General features: G+C 49.5%; 1 protein-coding gene across 2 annotated transcripts in view; it reads right to left on the reverse strand.

Moving 5' to 3' along the window:
- Window positions 1-17,500, reverse strand: part of LOC141806145 (glutamate receptor ionotropic, NMDA 3B-like) — a 104,149-nt gene that overhangs the window by 24,850 nt on the left and 61,799 nt on the right. For both annotated transcript variants that reach the window (XM_074691417.1, XM_074691416.1), the window contains exons 3-8: window positions 16,769-17,265; window positions 14,345-14,616; window positions 13,322-13,558; window positions 10,437-10,583; window positions 9,932-10,077; window positions 3,730-3,845 (exon numbers count right to left, since the gene is read on the reverse strand). In XM_074691417.1, coding sequence (XP_074547518.1) covers window positions 3,730-3,845; window positions 9,932-10,077; window positions 10,437-10,583; window positions 13,322-13,558; window positions 14,345-14,616; window positions 16,769-17,265 — 1,415 coding nt within the window. The remainder of the gene's footprint in view (window positions 1-3,729; window positions 3,846-9,931; window positions 10,078-10,436; window positions 10,584-13,321; window positions 13,559-14,344; window positions 14,617-16,768; window positions 17,266-17,500) is intronic.

Consider the following 17,500-nt stretch of genomic DNA (forward strand, 5'->3'; position numbering starts at 1 on the left):
CCCACAGCATCAACAGCACTCACACCGACCCACAGCATCAACAGCACTAACACCAACCCACAGCATCAACAGCACTAACACCAACCCACAGCATCAACAGCACTAACACCAACCCACTTCAGTGATGAATACACACAGTAATAAAGGTGTATTAGTGATGAGCACACACGTTGATTAAGGTGTATTAGTGATGAATAAACACAGTAATGGAGGAGTCTTTGTTAATGAATACACACAGTAATGAAGGTGTATTGTTGACAGAGCTCAGAGCTGTCCTTGGAGCAGCTGCGTTCAGCCAGAGTCACGGATGTTTCTGGAGTTTCTAAGTGTGTCACTAACTCCGTGTCTCCGTCACGTCGTGCAGGCTGAGCTCCAGGCTGTCTCTGATTACATTTCCTGGCTTTCCATTATTCATTGTTTCTCTTATCATGTTTATTTTCTTCACTGTCTCCTCCTACCCGGCCTCATTATCCTGTTTGTGAAGCACTTTGGTCAGCTCGCCTGTTTTAGATGTACTGAAGCAGCTAATGTGACTCGACTGGACTTGCATTTCTTAGCTAGAAATAAAGTCAGATGTCCCTCCTGATCGCCGCTGCCCATTGTCCGCTCAGCGTCTCATGAATTAGGAAGCAGTGAAACGTAATGGACTGTCAGATATCCTGAATATATCCAGCTTACAACCTGGAACAGAGCAGAGTGACGTTACAGCTCAGCTCCCATCCTGAGCTCCACACACGCAGAGGGATCTGTGAAACAGCCACAACTGAGCACGCTCAGTAACTCCACACTGAGGGGACGACAGAGAGAGGTTAAATGCTTGATACATCCAATAAATGTGTTTGCCGGGGAGAATTTACTTCAAAGTCACCTTCAGAAGGCACGTAGAGTCCACGACACGAGGCTGGAGCTCAGTGAAACTCAGAGTTACGGCTGGAGCCTGGTTTCACCTCCGTAACGACAGCGCCGGCGTTTTTAGGTGCTAAGAAATAATTCATGGTGACAGGTCGTCAGCAGGCTTTATTTCTAAAAGTGACATGATTTACTCTTGTTCTGCAAAAAGTCCCTTTGCTCATTCATTTATTGATGCCTATTTGAAGCATAGACATTTCACTTAAGGAACTATTTTTAACACTACTACTGCTGCCAGGACTCCTCATCCTGCTCCTCATCCTGCTCCTCATCAACCCGTGGAAAGCTCCTTCGCCTCAGACGGAGGAAGGAGAAGGACGATGAAAGATGCTCCCCGTGTCAGGATGAAGGGAAGCAGACTCACAGGTTAGACACAGGATGTCCAGCCTCAGGTGTTTCCACTCAAACATGTGTAAAATAATCCTCCTCCTCCTCAGAACGTGAGTATAATCAGCCCCTGAGTGGACCATTAGCTGCTCCTTCAGCCGTCCGTGGACTTTCCTCTGACCGCGCTTCATGACCGCAGCAGTCAGGCCGACCTGAGCATCCACTCCAAATTGTTCTGACTTGGCATTGCTGTTAATAATAGATGGGTGAGAACTTTTTACCCCGCAGCGTTGTAAGTTCATCCAGTGAATCAGTGTGTTATTCTGTCAGTCAAGGAGCCGAGCAGGTTTCTGATCTCTGTGCTGAATCTGCTTCTTCGTATGAATGAGCGCCGGCGTGCTCGCTCAGAGGATGAGAGGAGGTTTCACCGAGGACGGAGGAGGGTTTGAGAGCATGCAGGAGGTGAGCTGTGTGTGTGTGTGTGTGTGTGTGTGTGTGTGTGTGTGTGTGTGTGTGTGTGTGTGTGTGTGAAAGTCAGTTTGTTTTCCACTCCAGATCATCCACTGCTCTGGTCTTTCCTGTGTGGAGTGAGTCTGCCGTGCTTTCTCTGATCACAGTCCGTCATGTCACAGTCTATCATTACTGTATCACAGCGCTTCATATCTCAATGTATCACTGCGTACACCATCATATGAGCAACCCCACCCCTCAACAGTGGTGTACACCGGGGTGGGCGTGGGGGTCGCCCCTTCTCGTGGCTCAGTTTAAAAAACGTTATAAGTTCCCTCTTAAAAGCCAAAGCACAGACCTGTCCTTTTTGGAGCCAAAACATGTGCCAAAGTACCTGCTGTGGAGCCAAAATACATGTTTCAGTGTCCCATTGAGAGCCACTGGACACCGCCAAGACACTGCCACCTTGGGAGCCAAAATGTGCATTAAGCTCTTGGGAGCCAAACCCCATGTTGAAGTGCCGCCTTGGAAACCACAATGCAGTCTAAAGTGCCTCTTGAGAACCAAAACACACACCTTAGTGTGCTCTTAGTGCCCTGTGGAGAGCCATAACATACTGAAGTGCCCTCTGAGGAGCTAAAACTCATGGTTAAAGCTATGGTGTACAGTTTGGAAGCTTTGTACATCTTAATAACACCGTTTATAGGGCTGTTATGGTCCCATGGTCCACTCTACACGATATAAAGACCAAAAAGAACGAAAAAATCCATTCAGTATATCTGCTGCAAAGCTGCATACTAGTTGGCCAATCCCCTGTCTCCCTCACTTCACACCGTCATGTCCATGGTCCCACCTCGTCCTTCCCCACTACCCCTCTCAGTCAGCTAGCTGCTCAGCTACCGAAGCGTCATGGAGCCAGAGAAGACCCAAACCAGGAAGCTGTTACTGTTACCCTCCACAGGGAAGGAAACCAAAAAGTTTCAAGGAAAAGGCTGAAGCAAGGAACAATTATGAGCGATACAGGCGCCAACAGAGACTGAATATTGGAGAAATGTACGAGCGGTGGAAAAAGCTGCAGAGGGATTTGGGACTGAAGACTGACGCAGAGACGGCTGAGTTTCTGTTGAACAGGTAATGACTTTGTTTCCCACAGTGGGAGATGTCAGCTGAATAACTCTGGTTAGTCTGAGCCTGTACTGGCTAATGACTGAACGCTGCTGGTCTGAACGGGTCGGCTCTGTCAATAGATGTTAGCATAAGTTAGCCACACATCTTTAGCATTGTAAACTGAGCTGGTGAAGACACGCAGAGAAAGGTAAAGCCCCGCCCACAGTCGGCTCTGCTCTGATCAGCTGGCAGTGGCAACGCCAGACCTGCTTCTCTGCTAATTCATGGTTCTGATGGCGCCGGTCCAATGGAAAAAGCTCCCACTGTGTGTTACAAGGAGGGTGACTGTCTGTTTGTTACATTTTCTGCTTCTTGCTCTGTTGGAGGGGGCGTGTTGTTAGGAGGCGAAGAAGGGCGATACGAGCTGGGGGGCGGGATCTTGGATCATGGAGGGGAGAGGTGAGTGAGGCTGCGTTTTCCAAATATGTCTCATCAGACAAACTGGGTTTCAGATCCTAGACCAGAGCTTTAAGTGACGTTTTGGGAGTCAAAACATGCGTGAAATGTGCCAACATGCTCCAAAAAAACGTAAACATTTCAGTGGCGAGAACGCGCCGAACATGGCTTTCTTTTTTTTCTCCCCCGCGCCCTTCAGAAGTGTGAGCACGCCCCTGCTCTGATGCTAATAATCTGAGGCTCACTCAGGGCCTGTCTGCTCGCTGTCTGTCATGTGTTTGGCTTTGATTACAGGGAGGTAGTAAACACACGTTTGATCCATTCGGCACATTTCAAAAGGAGAAGAAGGAGGCGCAGTGAAGGAGGAGACGGAGAACAACAGACAGCAACAGGAAGAAAACATCTGAAACTGCAGCAAATAAAGTTATCAGACACCTGAGCAGTGTGTGTGTGTGTGTGTGTGTGTGTGTGTGTGTGCACCTTCAATAGCGAACGGCTTCCCCACGGTGAGCAGCTTGCAGTCTGCGTCGATGGAGACCTCAAAGTCCAACAGGGCTTTGTCCATGATGAAGGCATCCAGGGTAGGAGGATCTGTCCTTCACCACACACACACACACACACACACACACACACACACACACACACACACACACACACACACACACACACACACACACACACACACACACACACACACACACACAAGCATTAATTGAAGATAGCAAACCTGTGGCTCTGACCTGAGCAGGAAGTGTGTTTTGAGCTGCTTTCTCTCTTTGTCATTTCTGCAGAGGAAGAGATTAACGGCGTCCTAACACGGTGTGTAAACACATACATCATCACCTAAACCAACAGCCTCTGTGGCCGACAGATAAGGCTGTAAACACACTCCTGAGGACTCTCCTGCTCCGCTCGCATCGATTCGTTGACCCTAATTGACCCAATCAGGGATCCTTCCTGGTCTGGCTGGAGAGACGCGTCAGGAGAGGAAGTCAAATAAGCTGCATGCTAATACCAAACACACATTCATCAAACACACACACCCAGACAGCTCGGCACACACACCAGCTCTTCATTTCCAACATATCAGCACCCACAGCCACACACACACGCACCAATTAAGGCGCAGACAGAGCTCAGATTGTGCGGTGTTGCAGGGAGCATGTGTGCTCTCAGCTGCTGATCAAATTACCTGCAGCTCGTTATTATTCCGGATGTTTACCGCTAAGCTAACACAGGGTTGACTTTACAAAGTCTTTGGTGCTGGCACAGCAGAAAGTCTGTTTCCCTCTGCCTGTCAGACATGAGACACAGGCCGGGAGAGGAGGGAGCTCAGAGGGAGTGTGTGTGTGTGTGTGTGTGTGTGTGTGTGTGTGTGTGTGTGTGTGTGTGTGTGTGTGTGTGTGTCTTTAAAGAGCACAGAGGTGGCTGTAAGTTGTCAGCCTGTGTGTGTGTATACATCCTCTCAGGCCGTGCCTTGGTGTTTGTGTGCAGCTGCATGTGATGCCCTCAGCTCTGCGTCTCCTCAGCAGCTCCTTCCACGTCTCCTCCTGAGGAGGAGGAGCAGTATTGGGGTCAGTAGTTCTGCCAACACAGGGTTTTAGCGCCTCGCTCTGCTCTCTGCTCTGCTGCGACTTCCACTTCTGCTTCACACAAACAAACGCCGCCTTCATCCATCCCGCTCATCCTCTTCCTCTGAAGCAGCGCTTTGTATCTATCACACAGTCAGCACATGCATTATCTCTGCATCTCTGCTGGAGTTCAGAGGCAGAGAGGAGTGTGTGTGTGTGTGTGTGTGTGTGCTGCAGCTCAGAGTGTTTGCTGAGTGCTTGTTACTGTACCGCTCTGTTTGTCTGCTCTGATAAATCAGGAAGACGCTCTTGGTGGAACCAGCTGGGAGACGTGAGTCAGTCAGGATTATTTATTACGGTCTGTAAATTATTCAGTTTAAAGCAGAAAATCAAACTGAGAAACAAACTCTGCTGCTCCTCTAAAACACGGACAAATCCTCCGTTTTCACGTTTCCTGTTTGGATTCTGTCCCCGCTCTATGATTGGTCCATAAGTTTGGGTTTTACTCACAGTTTCCTGCCTGATGTCCCGACTTTCTCCATGGGAACAGAAACGTTACTGTGCTGCAGCATTTCACCCAGAGGATGGCGCTATACGAGCCATCCCACGCTGGGGGAGCAGGAACCAATCAGGACGTGACATTCAGTTTGGAAACCATGGACGCTGCATCCTGAGCGCCTGACGTGTTCTCAGGTCACAGGTCAGAGACAGCGCCCCTGATGGTCCATGAGGGGGCGTACACGTCTGTGAAGGCTGTGCTAGCGCTTAACAACACCTACAGGTCGTTTTCTTTTTTCTTTTTATTCTTGGGGCTTTTTACGTCTTTAATCAGAGTGATGAAACATAACTGACTCTTTAGTCAACGAATAAAAACACGGGGAAATGTTTGGGGGGAACGCAGGCCCAGAGCGGTGCTGGGCTGAAATGGTTCACAGATGCTGCTGACGCTGAGCCGAGCACTGCTAGCTCTTTGTATTTTCACACAGCTGTCCGTGCACGTGCAGCAGTGCCTGCCAGACCATCCTGTATCATTACACAGACAGTGACACAGACAGTAAGAAGAGCTGGAGCGGCGCTGAAAAGGTGAAATAACCAAAGACAAGCTTCAGTCTGACGTGACCACATGTCCCACACTGAGTAACTTTTTCATCAAGATAAAAAATAAACTCCAAACAGAGAGAATGAAACTGACGAAAGGCCAGATGACGGACTGGGACGACGTTTGTCGTTCTTGGATCTAAAGGTCTAACCATTTCCTGTCCTGGCCCTGATGAGCTCCTTCAACCGTCTCTCTGCCGCTCTCCAGCGTGGGCAGCGTCTCTGAGTCTAACGCCTCTTCAGGAACGCTCTCACCAGATCTCAGAGTGTTTGTGCCACGTTTACGACCACTCTGCCAAACCAGCATGTGTGGGGTCAGCCAGTCCGTGTTTGACAGGAGGGCCTGGCTCCAGACCAGGGTCCTAATTCCCCCAAAGGTGTTCAGGTGTTGAGCTCTTGGCTCTGTGCTCAGGAATCCAGTTCCCCCACGCCCACAGATCCTGCAGAGCTGGATTGTTCACGGCGGCTCAGACCAGGAGGAAAGAGGCTCCTCCAAACTGCACAGACAGGCTACGTTAGCTCGTTACATGTTATGGACACGTCTCAGCGGGCTGAGAGGAACACGGGTTAAAGCCCGTCAGCACAGAAACAGCTCGTCCTGCTCCTCTCTGACGCGATGACCCGAGGATAAAGTCTTTGTTTCTAAAGTCCAGTATTATCCTCCTCATCTCACGGCGCCCAGAGGAAACGTCGCTCTCAGGTGTGACGCTCCGGGGCCTCCTGCTGGTCGTCTTATTTTCAGTTTGTTTGTTTGTTTGTCATCCTGTCAGCTCTTCTGACGCCTTAATGTGAAGGACACATCTATTTCTCAGCTCTTTAATCAGAAGAAAGGAAGTGACGGCAGTGAATTTAAAGAGGCTGACATGGAGGCTGAGAAATTAATTACTTTTTCATCATCCTCACAACATGAGCCTTTTTCCTGCAAACACGATGAAAGCCTGAATTTAGTCCAATAAATAAGAACATGATTTTATGTAAATGAGAGATGATTTCTCCTTCAGCGTGTTTGTATTTCAGTCGATACATGAAGTCTGGGAAAAACAGCCGTCCTCAGATTGGTTTGTGTTGGTTTAGTGGTTAAAAAAAGAGAAACACTCAGAGATATTATTAAACTACAGCAGACAGACACAGACACTGACAGACCTCACTGAGCTCTGCTTTCTCATCACATTCGATATCATTATTACACATAGATGTCTCATTTCCTACAGGCCACCGTAGTTACATCATCCTCCTCACCTGCAGAGGTCTCTGAGTCAGGTCACACGATGTGAGTAGATCAGGGTTAAACGCTCAGAGAGATTCAGATCAGACTCTGTCCCCTCTTTAAAGTCTCTGTGAGGAGTTTCTGCCTGATCCTGATCCAAACTTTAACATGAGATTATCAGCAACAATACAGATTATTCTTAAATGATACTTCTCAGCTTCCTGATCGGGTCGAGCTGGACCAGACTGATTTACAGCACATCTACGTTTCTATGACGACAGCACGCCAGCTGATGAAGTTTATCAGAGAGAAGAGAGATCTGAGTTTTTCTCTGCTGGAAACGATTTCTGTGATTAATTTTGTAGTGATGGTGGACACTGGAGCCTAACTGTCAGACAGAAAAAGGACAGAAGAGCAGAAGAAAGAGAAACAGGAGAAAGATAGAGCACAAGCTAAAAGCTAAAACCAGGCTAAAGGCTAAAACACAGGCCAAAGGCTTAAACACAAGCTTAAGGCTAATATACAAGCTCATGGCTAAAACATGAGCTGAAAGCCAAAACACGAGCTAAAAGCTAAAACACAGACCAAAGGCTAAAACACAAGCTAAAGGCTAAAACACAACTGAAAGGCTAAAACACAAGCTAAAGGTTAAAACACCAGCTAAAAGCTAACCCCAGGTTAATGTGTTTGTGCTAATGTCTATTCCAACCCACAGTCAGCAGTTATTCTGCAGTGGTCTGTTCAAACTTGAGAGTCTATCAATAAAATGAAGAGCCAGGTTACGTTAGCTCTGCTTGGTGAGGTTGGAGTTGGTAGATGAGCTCTGGTAGGACAGAACCAGGATTCACTAACGTTACACGTTACAGACACGTCTCAGAGCACCGGGCTGTGAGGAGAGAGAAATATAGCAGCTGCTAAACTACTCTACAAACTGACAAAGTTAGCTTGTTGTCAGGTTTCAAAGTGTAGCTCTACCTAACTGTTGATAAATACCTTACCTCGTGGAGCTGGATCTGGGAAAGTAGAGTTAAAATGATCTGATCTGCGTTTATTTCCAAACAAACACACACCTCGTCCAGAGTCACGTCTTCACCACAGTGTGTGTGAGACTCTGGCCAGAAGGCTCTAATTGAAACAGATCCTCCTCACAGTCTCCTTAAGCTCTGAGTTTATCTGATAATTATTTGATGAATCAAAGAGTCAGAGTTAAACGTTGGAAATCAGCGTAAAGATAACACCTGCACTTGTTCTGAATCAGGTTAAATCCTGTGAAACACCAACTCTTTAAACACCAGCGTGTCTGTCTGATTCATTAATCTGAGTCTTTAGTTTCCTCCTGTTTCATCTTCATTCAAACTTCTCTGATAACAAACGCTGGAGTATAAATAAACTCTGCTTTCATCTGAGCACACTCCTCTCCTCACTCCTCCTCACTCCTCCTCACTCCTCCTCACTCCTCCTCACTCCTCCTCACTCCTCCTCCTCCATCAGGAGTCCCTGACCCTCATTCGTCTCTGCGTTTCAGGCTTTAATGAACCAAATTCAGCTTTATTAATGAAACATGCTCTGTCTCAATCCACCTCAGCTCCACCTCAGCTCCACCTCAGCTCCACCTCAGCTCCACCCTGGAAGACGACGGTTTAACCCCTGAGGATGAGAGGAGCTCAGTCAGAGGAGGAAACAGATCTGTGAGGAGGAGCGAAGAGGAGCAGAGCTCACACTGAGCGAGCGCCATGGACCAGCAGAAACATTAACAACAGATCCCAGGCCGGGTCTGACAGAGCAGATTTAACTGTTTCAGAGTCTGATCCATTCAGAGGCTGATCCATTCAGAGGCTGATCCATTCAGAGGCTGATCCATTCAGAGGCTGATCCATTCAGAGGCTGATCCATTCAGAGGCTGATCCATTCAGAGGCTGATCCATTCAGAGGGTGATCCATTCAGAGGCTGATCCATTCAGAGTCTGGTCCATTCAGGGTCGGCCTCTCTGCTCTGAGACGTCTGGATGAAGATTTCTGACTCTGACTGATGGAAACTCCTGCTCTGCAGACGCCCTCCAGCTCCCCTGAAGGTGATCCCACAAACTCTGCTCCTCTTAACATTCAGGATGAATATTCAGGATATTACGCAAAAGGCACTCAGGAATTCGTTCCCCGGGTTGATTTTCATAAGTATACTTTGTCTCTGATGTCTGTAAATTTGCCGTGTTTGCTCCTGTTGTCAGCAGACGGGATTGTTATGCAGGGAGCAGACGGCAGGAAATAACAGACGAGAAACGTGACCTCGCTGTTTGGATCTGCGCCTGAATGAGCTCTTAATGCACGTGGGTGTGTGTTTAATGTGTGTGTGTGTCCTTAACCTGTGTGTGTGTGTGTGTCGCCCTCTCTCATGGCCCTGATGTTGAAAACATGCATTAAAGTTCCTCTGGGGCCAAAACATACACTTAAGGGGCCTTTGGGGCCAAAGCATGTGCTAAAGTGCCGTCTTTAGGCCGAAACACGTTTGAGCAGCATCTTAAAACCATAACACACGCCCTCTCTGGAGCCAAAACAAGTACAGGTGCCCTCAGGGGCCAAAGCTCACTGAAGTGACCTTTTTGGAGCCAAAACCAGCCCTACAGTCCCCTCAGGGGCCAAAATACACGGAAGTGCAAAAACACACCAGCGCAGAAAACGTGCGCTAACAACCCCTGGAACAACATGCAGAACGTGCTGTATGTGCCTTTAAAAGCCTTTAGTGTGTATGTGACCTTAACATGTCCTTAACATGTCTTTAACATGTCCTTGACGTGTGCTTGTGTCTTACTTTAACATGTGCACGCCCTCGGGGGTGGTGGGCTGGTTGAAGCGCCTCATGTAGTCGTGCATCTCGGGGAAGCTCTTCTTCATGTAATCCTCGGCGCTGCTCTCCCTCACCGTCCCAAAACGGAAACCCAGGGATGGGTGGTGCAGCTGGGGAGAGACAGAGGAGGAGGTGGGGAGGAGAAAAGGATGGAGAAAAGGATGGAGAAAAGGATGGAGGAAATCACAGATGTGATAAAGAGTGTGAGCGATGGGAAGAGGAGGGAGCACATCATGAAAGTCCCTGCAGGGTTTGGGGATCGGGGAAAGCCGTAATCCTCCACAAATAAGCCCGCTCTTTGCTCATTAGCGCGTCCTTGTGTCAGATTAGTTTGTGTGTGCACAGAGCAAACCGTGTGTGTGTGTGTGTGTGTGTGTGTGTGTGTGTGTGTGTGTGTGTGTGTGTGTGTGTGTGTGTGTGATGACATGCATGCAGTTGCAGCCTGCGTCCTTGTGCTCGGCGGTCTAACCTTGTCGTCATGGATCCCTGAGACCTGCTCGAAGGTCTTCTCCCCGACCATGACGGCAGCCAGGTTGGCCGTGTAGCTGGACAGCACCAGCAGGCAGAAGATGGCCCAGAGGTTCATCAGGAAGCGCCCGGTCCAGCACTTTGGAGTCTGCAGGGAGGAGAGACGATTTATTTATCTTCTGTCGACGTCTTAACTCATAAAAATCTGCAAAAAGATCAAAGAGAGGAGACGGAGAGGGAGCAGATCCCGAGGAGCAGAGATCTAAAAATATCTGAGCTCCAAAGTGAGAAATGTCACGGTGTCAGACAAAAAGGAAAGGAGCTGACAGCTCAGAGGAGCGGGAGATGACAAACACTGAAAACAGGAACGTAAAGGGACAAATGTGTCAGCAAAGTTGCTTCAGGTGTTGACACTAATGACGAAAACCCTCCTCTTCCTCCCTCCTTCAAACTCCAGATTTAACCCTTCACTGAAGGTTACCAGCTCCGTCCCAGGACGGGATCCAACGGGGCCGGACTGTTTCCTGAGAAAAACCTCGCCTCAGGGACCGAATCCACCTGAACCCACCATCATTTATTTATCCTGCCAATTAAAATCCACTTAACGAAGAAAAGAGGCGAACTCCAGCGTTTCCCAGAGATTAATGAGACATTAATTATACAAACAAGGTTGTAACCCTTTGTTACAGAGGAGCTGTTGAGCCGTGGAGGAGGAGGAGGAGGAGGAGGAGGAGGAGGAGGAGGAGGAGGAGGAGGAGGAGGAGGAGGACACACGCTTTGAGCACATACTCCTCACTGACTCTGATGAAGCTCAGGTGAGGATGATGAAGTTTCCTCTCTGAGACTAACACATGGAGTAACAACAGCTCAGAGCTGGACCAGTTTGTTGGTGCCTGTGACTTAGTCTGTATTCAGAGCAGAAAAGTCCTTTGGTCCACTTGTTTGGTCTGGACCAAAAGCAGACTTTATTTTTTCCATTTGGTGCGGTTCGTATTCAGATTGTCCTTTTATCAAGTGGACTATATTCTGTAAACACATCCAGGTGTGTGAGGATCAGTGCTCTCATTGGACAGCACTGACAAAGGGCGGCACACAGAGTACAGACCTGGAAATGGAGGTAAACATGTGTGTTTGTGCTCTTATTAGAGCTGCTAAATCATTTTCAGTTTCAAGAGCAGCTCCTTCAAAGCAGCTTAACAACACCGTTTACAATTTAGGAACAGGAAGACCAATGATCGCAGCAAGGAGGCGCTATGCTCTGCGTGTCCCGACCCACAACATGCTAGCTACAGCGTGGCTAAACAGAAGACGGAGGATCAGGTATGAACCAAAGACGGTTAGGTTACGGTGGCTCTATAGGCCCAAAAGGAGCATGTATCCTGTAGTTAGTTCAGATGGACCTTGGTTTGTATTCAGACCTGCACCGGAGAACCACGAACTGCACCAGAGTTTGTTTGGAAGCAGACCGAGACCACCTCAAAAAGTGGGTCTGGGTCCGGTTGTTTGGTCTGCACCAGGGTTCGTTTGTGTCTATTCACACCTGCATGAAAAGTCTGCACCAGCGTGGGAAACAAACCCCGGTCCGTTTAATGTGGACCAGACAGTCCAGGTCTGAATACGCCCTCGGAGCCCATTCTATCCCTAACTCCATGGTTTCACCTCTCAGCCCATGGTTTTCCCCTTCCACCATGTAGTTACCCTTTAACCATGGTTTTACCCTCAGTCTGTGGTTTCACCCTCAGTCTGTGGTTTCACCCTCAGTCTGTGGTTTCACCCTCAGTCTGTGGTTTTACCCTCAGTCTGTGGTTTTACCCTCAGTCTGTGGTTTTACCCTCAGTCTGTGGTTTCACCCTCAGTCTGTGGTTTTACCTCTCAGTCTGTGGTTTTACCTCTCAGTCTGTGGTTTCACCCTCAGTCTGTGGTTTCACCTCTCAGTCTGTGGTTTCACCCTCAGTCTGTGGTTTCACCCTCAGTCTGTGGTTTTACCTCTCAGTCTGTGGTTTTACCTCTCAGTCTGTGGTTTTACCTCTCAGTCTGTGGTTTTACCCTCAGTCTGTGGTTTTACCTCTCAGTCTGTGGTTTTACCCTCAGTCTGTGGTTTTACCTCTCAGTCTGTGGTTTTACCCTCAGACTGTGGTTTCACCTCTCAGTCTGTGACGTCAGTGACAGATTTTCATCTGAATTTCAAACCTTGATTTAAAGAAGCTGATTGTGAATATTTAAAAAAAAAACCTTTTTTCCTCTTGATCACATTTTGAGTGGACAGGTTTTTCCCAGTCCCTGGTTTTTCTGTATTTCTCTCCAGCTCAGGTCTTTGGCCCGCCCCCCCCCCCGGCCCACACTCTTGGCCTCTCCCCTTTACGTCGGCCTGTCTGCCCGTCTCGTGTCCTGCTCATTGTGCTGCTCTGCTCGTCTCTGCTGCCCACTTACCCTCTCCCCTCCTCGCCATCTTTCCGTCCACCTCCGTTATTACCTCCTCTTTCAGCCCATTTCCTGATCTGACCTCTGACCCCTCCGCCCCCTCCGCCCCCCCACTGGCTGGTTTCCACCTGCTTCTTGTTTTCAGCGTAGGTTGAGCTTTCTTCAGGGAGTTAACCTCTCCTTGCTCCCTCTTTTCCCACCTTCATCTGTTCTCATCATCCTCACCATAACTCCTTCAATCTCTGTCGGCCCACTTACCCTCTCCCCTCTGCGGCTCTCTGAGCGTTAGCTGCTGCTTCATCACTGCCTGCCTCTTTAACCTCCGCCCCATCCATCTCCCCCTCGCCGTCTCTGCCCCATTTCCCTTTAACTCACTCTTTCCACTCTGGACCTTTTCCCATAATGCACCCCTCCCTCCCCGCCTGGCGTGAGGCCTATCGATCACACAGATGAGAGCTGGTTTACCTTGGTGGCGACGGTGCGTCCGAACAGGATGGCGTAGCAGAGATTGAGGGCGGAGGAGTAGGAGAAGACGCGCAGCCTGTTCCTGCCGTGGGGCGTCATGCCGAAGGGGCTGTTCCACTCGTACAGCGTGAGGAAGAGCGCGGTGAGGTGCAGCGTGACGAAGATCCCCACCCACATGGACCAGTGGAGAGGCCACATGAAGGCGCCGATGGGGGCTGCTGTGTCTCTGCTGCGGACCTGGGGGTCAGAAACACGGATCAGGGTCTGGATCCTCTCTGCAGGACTCGGTCTGTGACTCACACCCAGCCCCTGAAGTTTGCAGAGCGGGTCTGTAAACTTTGCTGCAGCACTCCTGGGCATGTCATGCTTTCAGAAACTCATACATTGTTGTTTTCTGTCCCACTCATCGTTTGGGGGGGGCAGATCTGCTCTTAAATAATGGAGCGCTCATTTTCAGCTGGAGCCGCGCCGTCAGATCAGATTACGCGCTGCAGTCTGTCAGCCTCAGAGGGAGATGTTCACAAATCAAAGAGTAGCTGCAGCGTGTTTGCAGACCGCGCTCCTCCAAACGCCTGTTGGTCTCCTCATAAACTCTTAAAGTGCCGTTAAATCTGAACTTTCCTAATTAACGCGCTCTGAAAACGCAGCCTGCTAATTATTCACAGCTAATGATCTCCATCCCTCACCAGGAGAGCGGCGAGCGGCGAGCGGCGAGCGGGCGTCAGGGTGGAATTAAGTATTTGTCGACCATATCATCACTGAAACACAGCCTGAGTGTGTGTGTGTGTGTGTGTGTGTGTGTGTGTGTGTGTGTGTGTGTGTGTGTGTGTGTGTGTGTGTGTGTGTGTGTGTGTGTGTGTGTGAGGGAAATCAAAGACACGCTGAGATGTTGTCACCATGCTGAACATTTGGGGGACGTGCCCCGTCTCCGATCATTAAAACTCAAACAGCGCTCCAGCAGACTAACGACGGCTGGCGGCGCTCGTTCTGGCGGCGCTCGTTCTGGCGGCGCGGCGCTCGTACCAGGATGCCCAGGCTGGTGGAGTAGAAGGGCGAGGTGAAGTCGATGACTCGGCTGCGGGCAGAGTTGATGGAGAAGGAGGTGACGGCCATGTCGGCGGTGCCGCTCAGCAGGTCTCCGACCAGCCCGGTCCAGCGCCCCGTCCCGCTCAGCGCCCCGTACTTCCCGTCCCCGACGATGTAGAGGTCAAAGGTGAAGCCCATGTCCTCGGCCAGCTTCTCCAGCAGGTCGATGCAGTAACCGTAGCAGCACTTCCTCAGGTCCTCTGGTAGATCTGAGCACAGAGCCACAGACAGGCTGTTAGTCCTAAAGGGGAGGAGTCACAGCACGCCATCTCTGACAGAATGATGAGTCAGCGCCGTCAGAGGCCAGAAGGTCAGAGGAAGGATACAGACATGCTTTAAGTCAAAGAGTTGATCACGATCAACGCTCGTTATCTGAACAGAAGTTATTCATAAAGTGTGATTCACTCTGAGGATTACAGGAAGAAGAAAAAAGGATTATGATGCAAAATCAGATCAAAGACAAAACAGCAGAAAAAACAAAATAAAACACATTCACAGAGATAAACAGACAGTCTTTAGTCTGCTTCAGGGAACAGGAAGTTTAAAGAGAGAGAGACCGCTGTGATGGACCTCAGCTCAGCAGGTGGTCTGCTCCAGAGAGAAGGAGACCCCCTTTCTGGACTTTGATCTAATGCTGGGATAAGCAGCAGACCTCGGCCTGACGTGGTCAACGTGTGACAGGGTCAGAAATATACTCTAAAGCAGAACCATTGACTGCTTTGAGTTTGGTCTTTGGTTTATGGTTTTGGTTTCCTGTGTTTCCTGTTTTAGTCTAAAGTTCTCTTGAGTTAATCTCAGTTTTTCTTGTTGTGTTTTATCCTGTTTCCTCTTAACTCAGTTTGTTTCTCTCTGACTTTGGTTTGTTCCTCTCTGAGTTTGGTTTGTTCCTCTCTGAGTTTGGTTTGTTCCTCTGAGTTTGGTTTGTTCCTCTCTGACTTTGGTTTGTTCCTCTCTGAGTTTGGTTTGTTCCTCTCTGAGTTTGGTTTAGTCCTCTCTGGGTTTGGTTTAGTCCTCCTTCCTGTGTGACTGACCCTCGTGTGTTTTACCTGTGTCTTGTTTCACACCTGTGGTGATTACCTCTCAGTCTAAAGTCTCTGTGTTTCTTGATTTCTTTGCTCTTGTCACTGTCTTTTTCTTCTGATGAGTTTTTCTAAAGTCTTGGTTTTGTTTCTTTTCAAAGAGTTTTGTGGTTTTTGTATTCTGTGTGAGTTTTAGTTCATTAATACTTTTTTATTTCTTGAAGCAGATGTCAGACCAGTAGAGAACAGAGCCTGATAGGCCAACCAGGTGCTAAAGCCTCTACATCCTGATCCCCAGAGTCAAATGAAGCAGATTAAACACCATTACGTCTGTAGATTTTTAAAACTCACTGTTTATCCTGATATTATCATCGACTTTAACAAAGCCGGTCTCTGTGCTGTGAACCCTGACCCTTTACCCTGAAGACCGGTCTGGACTCTTTACGCTGAGAGCTGAAAGGTTTTTGTTCAGCTAGATGTAAACTAACTTTCTCCAGTATTTTTCCAGTAAAAGGAGATCTGAGGTGTCTCTATAGTCATTAACTACTGATGAGTCTTGGTAGTTTATCTTGAGCTGGGCGTAACGTGGATCAGTCTTAGTCCTTCTTTCAGACTGGGCAGAGAAAAGCCTCAGGCCTCCATGAACTCCAGGAGAGAGGAGTTGGCAGGACGGACACGCTGAGATATAAATCCTCAAACTTTCTGCCGTTTGATCTCTCTGGCAAACCGTGTTTTGCAAACTCAGTGGATTCATTTCAGAGAGGACGCCAATCGCTCTTCAGACTTGGCACGGCTCTGCGCTCGTTTGGCCAAAAAGAATCAGAAACGTTGGGTCAGATCTTTCATAATTATTGTTTGCAGGAGGATCAGTGCAGGTAGCAGCAGATCCTGAAAACTAACTCTCCTCTGAACGTGGACTCAGCGTCTGTGGTCTGTGAGCTCAGGTCAAAGTTTGGTCCCTGAGCTTCACTCTGATCCAGCTTTGTGTTTCCTCTCTGAGCTACAGTTTCTGATCTTTCTTTCTCTGACGTTTCTTTGGTTTGACGCCTTCACAGCGCCTCCTTTTTGTGGACCATGCTCTGGGTTCAGGTTTGAACCGGACTGACGGGCCTTGATCCGTATCGATCCTGCTTCTGAAACGCTCGTGTGTTTGGAGGAGGAGCAGAGGAGACGTGGAGCGACAGACCGTCGAGAGCTGAGACTCAGCGAATCAGACTCTTTAATTTTTCATGGGTTTGATCTCTGCCCTGCTCGGCTCCTGCAGACGCAGTTTTTGGGAGGTGTTGTTAAAGAAATGTGCAGATAAAGAAAACATCTCTCCATCGTTCAGAGCAGGACTCACCGTTCGCCTCCCACTCCGCCACCGAAGCGTTTGGGTTGTGCAGCTGGTTGAAGAGACCCTGGATGATGTCAGACCGGTTGGTTCTGGGGTCCAAACACAGCTGGCCCGCCGGACACAGCCCGTCCTCGTCCACCTCCCGCGTAAAGACGAAGGGGTGCTCCACCAGCGTCACCACCCTGAGGCGGTGTCCCTCCACGGAGAAGCCGGGCCTCCAGCGCCCCCCCATGGAGCTGTCCCCCTGGCCGTCCCCACCCCTCACCCCAGCTCCCAGACCCTGTCCCTGGCTGCTCCTGAATCCCCCCACCAGCCCCAGGACCCCCCCCTCCAGCTCCAGCCGGCCCCGCGTCCACTGGCCCACGGTGACCCAGGCCGGCTGGCCCAGGGCGCCGCGTTTCAGGCTCCAGATGTGGAAGAGCTGGGAGGAGGACACCCGGGACAGGTCTGCGTCCACCTGGATCAGGCCCGTGGCCCCGGTGAAGGAGGTGTTGGCGAGGAACCTGAGGGGAGACAGAGACAGGAAGTGAGAGCGCGACCTGAGCCCGAGATGTTTGAGATGAAGGAGCTAACCGTCTGCTCGCTGCGGACTCTGGCGGATAATTGCATTTCCTGAAAAGTCGTAATTAGACGCTGATGCTGTGAGGCTGCTTCCTGCTCGCCGGTCCGTACAGACAGTCATTACTGTTCGCCTCACTCGCCTGGCGTCCCCGCGCCGCCTGTACGAACACATCAGGA

This window comes from Halichoeres trimaculatus, unplaced genomic scaffold (genome assembly GCF_033239565.1).
Source record: "Halichoeres trimaculatus isolate MK-OKI-2021-1 unplaced genomic scaffold, fHalTri1.1 fHalTri1_scaffold_17, whole genome shotgun sequence".
NCBI lineage: Eukaryota > Metazoa > Chordata > Actinopteri > Labriformes > Labridae > Halichoeres > Halichoeres trimaculatus.